Below are 9,614 nucleotides of genomic sequence, written 5' to 3' on the forward strand. Positions count from 1 at the left end.
AAAAATGAGTATGTCATCTAGATAAACAAAGACAAACCGGTTCAGGAAATCACGGAGCACATCGTTGACCAGGTTCTGAAAGACAGCGGGGGCATTGGTTAACCCAAACGGCATGACCAAATACTCAAAATGACCTAGGGGCGTATTGAAAGCCGTTTTCCATTGCAGAGATCCAGTTTGGAGATGTTGACTAGCCGGCTAGAGGGAAGCGGAGCACCAGGTAGAAGGTCGATAGCGCAGTCATAAGGTCCGTGAGGTGGCAATGATGATGCTTTGCGTTTACTGAAAACTTCTTGGAGGTCATGATACTCAGGTGGGACGAGGGTGAGGTCGACGGGATCTGTGTCTGAGGTGTTAGTGTCAGGGGAACCTGGCGGTAGGGCGGACGTGAGGCAGTGGACTAGATAAAAAAGGCTCCAATTAGCAATTTACTCCCAGACCAGTCTATGTGAGGGTTGTGTTTCTTTAGCCAGGGGTAGCCTAAGATGAGTGGTGAATCAGGAGAGGAGAAGGTGAACAAAGTAATGGCTTCACGGTGGTTTCCAGAGGTGACAAGGGTTACGGGGCCAGCCTGATGGGTTATCTGAGAGAATATTTGATTGTTCAATGCAGTAAAAGGGATGGGAGGATCAATTTTTTGGAGTGGCAACTGAAGGCGTCTAGCGATAGCTAAATCAATTAAATTTTGCTCTGCTCCAGAATCAACGAGAGCGTGGAGAGGGTGAGAAACCTGATCTAGACAAAGGGTGACTGGTAGAATTAACTGGGGTTTGGAACTGTAAGAGGATCCGCCCACCTGTATCCCTGAAATTACCGGCGGGCAGAGCCTTTTGGCCAAACCGGGCACTGTGCTAACCTATGCTCCACTGAGCCACAGTAAAAACATGCACCCGACCGAAGCCGTCGCTCTCTCTCCACTGGTGTGAGACGAGAGCGGCCGATTTGCATAGGCTGAAGCTTAGCCACCAGATATGCTGAATCACTAGCAAAAGAACGGGGAGAATGTGTGAATGCGAGAGAACATTCTAGTAGAAAGGCAGTACAGCGACACTGCTCAGCGACGGAGTAAGGCTCGGGTTCTGGGAATGCAGCATCGCGGAAAACTGAGCCTGAAGGAGTGGCCTGAGCTGGGGAAGACTGGGGAGATTCTGCCACGGGTGCAGGAGACGCCGAGGACGGGTATGGAGTAGTGGAAAGAGCTGACTGAATTTCCTGCAGGGAAGCTAAGATCTTAGCCTGAGTCTATGGCTTGGCACCGGGTGTCGAGGGCCTGCAACGCTTGCTCATGAGCCCCTAAACTGGCTCCCTGCTTGGAGACTGTTGCACGTACTGGGTCTGCTGAGTCCATATTCTGGCAAGTTCATACTGTCACGGGACCGAGTGTTCTGTACTGAACAGGACTCAGGCACAGAAACCCAGAGCAGAGACAGCAGACTGTGTAACAATAATTTATTAGGTTTAATCGCTAGAAACGCAGCAAGGGCAAAAAACAACCAGATGTGGAGTTTGACATGGCGTGGCCTGGGAAACGTGGCTAGGGCGAGGGCTAGATGCAGAGTGGAGCTGAGCAAGGAACAGTCACACTGAAGAGAGAGGACAGTGGAGTTATGGAGGTAGTGGAGGTAGCTCTGAAGTGGTAAGTTGTAAGTATAGCAGTCCTTACTTGCAGTAGGGGACGCAGAGTGTTGAGAGGGGGGGTGATGAGAATTCAGGGAGCTGAGTGGCGTGGCAAGGCTGACCTGAGATGCAGGGTCTTCAGATGGAGTGTGATGGCAGGAGGGCAGGCAGGTGAGGCACAGAGTGATTTTCAAAATGATTGCTTGGTATCCTGAGTCTGGAGGCGGCGCGTGAGCCAAAGTGAATCCAGCAAATGGGTTGATGACAAACTGGTAGTGAATGAACATCATCGTGTGGCTTAAATCCCTCTGGCTTGATTGCCTGCAATAGGCTCCAGGTGTGCAGGAGCTGGAGGAGGTGGCCCTGCCCAGGGGCGGATCCCAGGTAGGTTCAGGAGCCTTATGGAAATTCCAGCCACCCACCGCAGACCATGACAGACCCAGGTAGTGTTACCCTCTTCCCTGGGGTGGAGAGAAGCAGACCGCTCCCGACTCCACAGCAGCAGGGAGGCCCCACATTCCAGACCCCAATCGGACAGCCAACTCCTCCTCCCAGCCCCCCCGCCCCAACAGGCAACAGAGAACGGGGTGTGTGAAGACTCCAAACCTCCCTCCGCCCACTCATATGTAGTGTTGATGCATGTGTGTTCCAAGGTGCATTTAAAACCCAGGACGGCATGGAGCTACCTGCCAGAGAACAGCAGGTAAGCGCATAGCCCCTCCCGGTATACTTTCGATCCTATGTGTAATAGAGAAAACACATTCATCCCCATGGTGATTGTGTGTAAACTTTTGACCACAAGTGTAATCTTGTTTCCCCAAAAAGAATTCCCGTTTTATTATTGCAAAACATTTTCCAGTTTTAGTAGGAGAACTGGAGTACTACACACCTACAGTATATTGTGTTTTTCAGTGTAGAATTTCCTTGCCCTTCTCATCTTCAGTACTTGTTAAATTTGGTTCCTGGATTTAAAAGTCTTTCCAACGGGTTAATGTACATATTCAGCTCTCAATATTGCCTATTGTATGCATTTAGTGCTTATTTGTTAATGGCATACTTCAAAGTAACCCCCCCCCCCCCCCCCCCCCCCCACACACACACACACACACACACCACAGAAGCTATTTCTATGTATTCTATGTATGTATTTGTTAATTCAATCTGATATGTAATCAACAAGGACCGGGGAATTTTTAGCCACAGCCCAGTTGAAAATAGTGTGAAGTTAAATGGGGCAAATTCATTTCCAGCTTTCCTGTACTCATTTTGGAAATCCTTAACTGCTTTTTGTGTTATTGTGTTATTGGCTCTCTTTCGACTGCGGTTTTCATTTGAGTTATTCTTGGAAACCTGTGCCTATAGAAGCTAAATCCAGGTGGTCAGAAATGCTAAATACTAACTAATTTGAGGTTGAAAATTACATAATAAGAAGTTGTTTTTAGAAGTCTCTAGAATCTGTTTTATTTCCTTTAGTTTATGATTAAGCTAATTGGACTTGGGTCATGCAGTTCATGGATCATAATTTCTGCTAGTTTTTACTGTAAATAACAACTAGCAGAACAAGTGTGAAGAAATTGAGTTCTTCACACAACAAGCTACAGGAAATATCTATGAAGCTCAATTCAAATGAGCCAATTTTTGTAGTAAAACTTAAAACAGACAGACAAAGTTACTGTAAGTAACAACAGTTTCAGTTTGGGGGCTCATTTCATAGTATTTTTTAGCATTTATAATTTTATTTTAGTTATATTATTTTCTTTAAATATCTTGCTTTTGTCTATATTTTCCAAATTAAAAAAAACTAATAATAATAAAAATTAGGTGCAAAAGTTCTTTGACTGGGCTGAACTTCAGAGCCGTGAGGCATCATATGTGTAGTTGAAAGGAACATCATTTCAATAGTAAACAAGGTAAATCACATAATTAAAACTAGCCCACGCTAAAGCATGTGGCATCATCAAAGATCAGGACTGAGATTGTTTTCGTGTATGTGCGTCCGTGCATTTGTGTCACAGCCACAGACATGATGATGAGAGCATGTCTGGGGGCCATGCATCTGTCAACATTTTCCATCTGCCAGTCCGACTCTAGCTGCCTGCAATTAACCCCTTACAAAAACCACAGCTGACTTTACTGGCAAAGCAGTCATGCATGGCACAAATATTTCAGGGGTTTTTTGTTATAGCGTCACCAGGGTCTGACAATGGCAGATTATTCATAGCTTATGTAAGTGTAAACATTGAAGACAATAGAACATTATATTTAGATTATTCACTTTTCTATATTTTTTCTTGTTTTTTTTCCACAAGAAATCCTTGTGAAAATATGTCACACAGTCTGCTGCTCCAACTCCTTTCCGTCGGGCGGCGATAATGCGCCACTAGTTTGGTTTCCTTGCCGTCAGTAAGAAAAAAATACACGAACATAAGCAGGGGGAACGCGGTAGTTTATAGAACAAGTGTTTCCTGTCGACGGTATTTGGTGTGAGGACGCTGTTGGCTGATTCGCGCTATAACAATACTAAGTTTTGCTGTTTGCGGGCTTTATTGTGGACACAGTGATGGCTGTACCAGGTGGGAATTATATTTCAAATGTGTAACTTACTTATCTTCGCAGTTTCTATTGTATTATTCATGTAGTTTTCGCTGGAATGATAAGAGCTGACAGGGTAACTAACGCATTGGTAACACAAAGTGGGGCTTACGTTTACGTTAGCTTAACGTATTTTAAGAACACAAACCCTTTGAAGTGAAGTCTGTGCAATGACTAACCCAGCGAGGAACTTGGCTACGTTTAGCACACGGGGCTACATTGCGGTTGATGTACAGAATAGCGTAAAGCACAGTACTTGTAAATGTCGAGATACTCCATGTAAACACTCATGGATTCGATTTTAGTACTTTTTGTTATGATTAGCTCTTGTAACTAGCATTAGGCTTATCTCCTTTTTGGTTGAGTAGAGAGAGTAAAATAATAATAATAATAATATATCACACAACATATGCACTCAATTAGTAACTTTATTAGATACATCTGTTACCCTTGTTGCCTTTTAAAGTAAATAATCAATCAGCTAATCACGTAGCAATAACCTGGTGCATTTAGTCAGGTCGACATGGTTAAGGTGAGCTGCTGAAATTCAAACCGAAGATCAGAATGAGGGGAAATGTGAATTTGAGTCTGCTGTGGTTGTTAGTGTCAGATGAGCTGGTCAAAGTATTGAAACTCAGTAAACTCACACTAAACAATCTATGGGGTTTTGAATGGACTGAAAAAGAGCTCATATCCAGTGAGTGACAGTAGGGCTGCCACGATTTGTCGACTAGTCACGATTACGTCGACTATCAAAATCGTCGACGACTGATTTAATAGTCGACGCGTCGTTTGAAACTTTGTAAGATCACAAAAGACGCAGGAATAAGTGGCAGGATTTAAGAGTGTAATAACGGACTGAAACAGAAGATGGCAGCATTGCATGTACAAGGATGTCAGCTACCGTTAAACCCCGAAGAAGAAGAAGCAGCTGTGTCCCAGAATTCATAGCGCGGCCCAGCGCAGTTTCCAACAATGGCGGCAGCTAGTTAGTTTTAATGTTACTCTTATTATTCTTTCTGGGTCACAAAATAAACGTTTAACATATTTTCAGGCGAGAATGTAGCTGTGTAAACCTCAAATATCTGCTCAGTTTATCAGGACACCACATATTTTCAAAAGCGCTCCGACGTTTTCGGAGACATCTGTTACCCACTAGCTCGTTAGCGAGCCGGGGGCTAGGCTCACTAGCGCCGTGAGAACACCGGACTCCCCACAAATCGTTTTCAAACCCACCGCTGTCTTTCGCTACTCAGGTTAAATATATATGAGTCACTTAGATAACTTAAAATGTTATTGTTTGGCTTTTTTTTTTTAGTATTTTATTTGTTCCTGAGTAAATCAGTTTGTCTGAGATTAAAGTTATAGTTTTTGCACAGCTGAATAAACGTCAAGCAGACAGCTGATTATCAGAAGTGTGAGATGCTCCAGAATATACTCCAGTGTCCTGTTATAGTTTAGATAGCAAGGAGTTTATTAAACTTCACCGAAACAATCTGCAAATTTCATAAAAATTTAACAAACTATCATCTTGTCTTTACTTTTAGTGAGCACATACCTTAAACACTTAAAGCTGTAAGCTAATGATAGTTATATAAGAGCAGATGCTGCTGGTGCAATAAGCTGTAGTTTTACGTCTAATGGATGATGATCTGATTAGTCGACTAATCGCAAAAATAATCGGTGACTAGTCGACTATCAAAATAATCGTTTGTGGCAGCCCTAAGTGACAGTTCTGTGAGCAAAAATGCTTTATTAATGCCAGAGGTTAGAGGAGAATGGCCAGATGGTCTGGAGCTGATGGGAAAGCAACAGCTGATGGGAAAGCTGTTGCTGATGGGAAAGCAACAGCTTTCCCATCAGATGCTCTCCTGCATCAAGGTATGCAGGAGAGCATCTCTGAACGCACATGTGAACGTACACGTTGAACCTTGACGCAGATGAGCCCAGAGCACAAAACTGGACAATAGCTGATTTGAAAAAAATGTTGCCTGGTCTGATGTCACTTAAGCTGTCAGACGGTAGGAATAAAATTTGGCATAATCAACTTGAAAACATGGATCCACACTGCCCTGTATCAACAGTGCAGACTGCTTATGGTAGTGTCATGGTGTGGGCGATATTTCTTTGGTACAATTTGGGCCCCTTTGTAATGCAACAGCCTACCTGAATATCATTTCTAACCATATCCACCCCTTGATGACCACAGTGTACCTGCCTCCTGATAGCTGCTTCTAGCAGGAGAATGCACTACAACACTCAAATCATCTCAACCTAGTCTCTTGAAGATGAAAATGAGTTGACTGTTTTCAGATGGTCTCCATAGTCAGCTGATCTCAATCTAGTAGGGCACCATAGGGAGATTCACGGCACAAATGTTCAGCCGACAAGTCTGCAATAACTGTATGATGCTATCATGTCGATCTGGACCAAAACCACTGAGGAATGTTTGCAGCACCTTGTTGAAGCTCTGCCATACAGAATTAAGACAGGTCTGAAGGCACAACGCAGTCCAGCCCTGCACTAGCAAAGTGCACTTAATAAAGTAGCTGTGAGTGGATACCTACTGTATGTTTTGGGTGCTTAAAAAGCATAGTAGCGGGTCATTCTTTATCACCCTTTCACCACTTTATATAGAGCTCAACCAGTATGTTCATTTTATAAAGGCATATGTATTTAATTAGAAGTTTACATAATAATGTGAATATGAATGCATACTTGCATGAAAATCATTAAAAAGCTCTTAACGATCTTACAGGACCTAATAAGGACAACATCAGAGCTGGGTGCAAGAAATGTGGCTATCGTAAGTAAAACTAACCAACACGTTTCATTACAAGCTTCAGAGATGTGTGGATGTCATACTGTTATACTTGTACCCCCAATATTTACTCAGTGAAAATAGACTTTATTTTCATTATTTATGAGTTAGGATGGGGTCTGTTTTATGGTGCCTCTTACCCAGCCTTTGAGCCAGATTTATTTTGGAAATAAATTGTAATTAGGTTATTTATTTATTTACAACAAGAACAGGGGTGCAGCACGGTGGCACGGTGGTTAGCACTGCTGCCTCACAGCAAGAAGGTCCTGAGTTCAATTCCACCATCAGGCCGGGGTCTTTCTGTGTGGAGTTTGCATGTTCTCCCCGTGTTCGCGTGGGTTCTCTCCGGGTACTCCGGCTTCCTCCCACCGTCCAAAGACATGCAGCTTGTGGGGATAGGTTAATTGGATAATCTAAATTGCCACTAGGTGTGAATGTGCGAGTGAATGTGAGTGCGAATGGTTGTCTGTCCCTGTGTGTTGGCCCTGCGACAGACTGGCGACCTGTCCAGGGTGTACCCTGCCTCTCGCCCTATGACAGCTGGGATAGGCTCCAGCGCCCCCTGCGACCCTGAAAAGGAGAAGCGGATGGATGGATTTTTTTTTTTTTTTTTTTACTTATTTGCATGTCCTCTTATGAGTTTCAAGGTTGAGGTTCAGAGATGTTAATTAAAAAGTGTCCTCACCGCTCTCTCTGACTTTCATCTTTCAGCGGGCCATTTAACATTTGAGTGCCGAAATTTTGTTAAAGTGGACCCTCATAAGGACATTGTTCTGGATGTGAGCAGCACTAGCAGCGAGGAGAGTGAAGATGATGAACCTCAGGTTCAACGCGGCGAGAAGCGAAGCGGCCAGCATCGAAAAGGTCAGAATTGATGCACCTGCCCTTGTTTTCTGTAAGCTTTTAAAATATGCAATTATTTACTGCAAGGCAATTTGCAATAAATACAGCAGTTTTACATAATTCAGCATCCAATCAATACAAGCTGGAGCCTGATTAAAATCAAAAGTGTGGATTTTTGCAATTGGACAGCAGTTATTTTATTAGTTCTTTATTTATATTTATTTATTTTTGATGAGGCCTCTTAGTTATGAGATTAAAGGTGCTGGTTTTGCATGGTAGGTTCCCATGACAGCGATGATGATAGAAAAAGAAGACGAAAACGGAAGAAGAGCAAAGACAGAAAGTCAAGAAAGAGGTAACCTAAATATTTTTGATGTCCCAGTCTACTTGTTTGCACATGTTTAATGTTCATATTATATGAGTTGATGTATTAAGATAGAGCTATGAGAGTGTTGTAACACACTTGTACTCCACTGCTGTCATCCTTGTATTTATTGTGCCTGAGTATTTACTTGCACTACTTGCATAAGTCAGACTCAGTATATATTTATTACCTTTGCAGTTTATTTGGCCGCTTTTCTGAAATGAAAGTGTGTTTACCTTCATAGATAAACTGAGTTATTTGATTTGTTTTTGTCTTTTAATACTTTTTGTATTTACTTAGATCTGATTCATCATCGAGCGACGAGGAGGAGCTTTCAAAAAAGAAAAAGAAGCGCAGCAGGTCGCGCTCTTCCTCTGATGTGGAGCGTAGAAAGAAGAAAAAGAAAATAAAAAGCCAAAAGAAGAAAAGCAAAAAGAACAAAAAAGAGCACGGGAAGCATCACAAAAAAAGAGAGAAGAAAAGGAAACACGAGTCTTCTTCCTCTTCCAGCTCAAGTGACTCCTCAGAAAGTGACTGAACCAAGTAACTTTGCAGCTTTTGGATGTCCAACATATTTATTCTGCAGCCCACAAAACGTAGTATTTAGTGGCAGTCATAAATAAGGCACCTCATCTTGTTGTATATAGGTGTTTCATTAGCGAGACGAAGAATTAAAATGTGAATTTGTGTTCTGTGGTGCCACCCAATGACACCTTATGCAAATTTAACAAACCTCACCCACGTTTTTTTGACGTGTTCAGGAAAACATGCACAAAACCAAGGATCATCCCCTGCTGTAGTTTCTCTTTGTTTTTTTTCAGGCTTTATGCAATGTCACAAGTGTCATTTGTGTTGTTTAAATGTATAGCTGTAGTCAGAAATCGTTACAGTAATGGAAGCTTTTAAGTCCAATCAAGAAACTTCAAATAGTTACTTTACAATAATTTTACTGTCTTACTGTAATGTGGTTGTCAGATTTGTCATCCACATCTTACTGAAAACCATCTGTATTTTAGAAGAGTTCATTCCAAACCATCACAAATATCAATTTTGCATACTTTACCCTTCCTATTGATAGAGCTTCATTTCATATTCACCATTTACTACTTCTGTTGTAATAAAATTTTATATTCGTATCAGTTTATGTGGAACTGTTTCCTGTTTTTGAAAAATGTCTTCTTTCGATATAACATTATGATGATGATGCTCACAAGAGATACAAGCCTGTTGCAGCTTGATTTTATTTTTTTAATCAAAAACATAGAGGGTACAGTACAGTCTTGTGGCAGGTAGAGGGCAGCAACATGCCTAAAATGTGAAATAACCCAGCTGAATTGCCAAAGCAGGGACGGTGATCAGTAATCTTTAAGATGTAAA

At 42.3% G+C, this 9,614-nt stretch overlaps 1 protein-coding gene across 1 annotated transcript; it reads left to right on the top strand.

Moving 5' to 3' along the window:
- Positions 1-4,106: 4,106 nt before the first annotated feature.
- srek1ip1 (SREK1-interacting protein 1) lies at positions 4,107-9,141 on the top strand. The gene is made up of 5 exons (XM_085373117.1): positions 4,107-4,190; positions 6,968-7,015; positions 7,742-7,894; positions 8,153-8,228; positions 8,538-9,141. The coding sequence occupies exons 1-5, from the start codon at positions 4,178-4,180 to the stop codon at positions 8,773-8,775; spliced, it is 528 nt and encodes a 175-aa protein (XP_085229243.1). The 5' UTR covers positions 4,107-4,177; the 3' UTR covers positions 8,776-9,141.
- Positions 9,142-9,614: the final 473 nt, after the last annotated feature.

The sequence above is a fragment of the Diplotaxodon limnothrissa genome, linkage group LG15, assembly GCF_057381915.1.
Source record: "Diplotaxodon limnothrissa isolate DT_005_m linkage group LG15, D_limnothrissa_male_GT1.1, whole genome shotgun sequence".
Classification (NCBI taxonomy): domain Eukaryota; kingdom Metazoa; phylum Chordata; class Actinopteri; order Cichliformes; family Cichlidae; genus Diplotaxodon; species Diplotaxodon limnothrissa.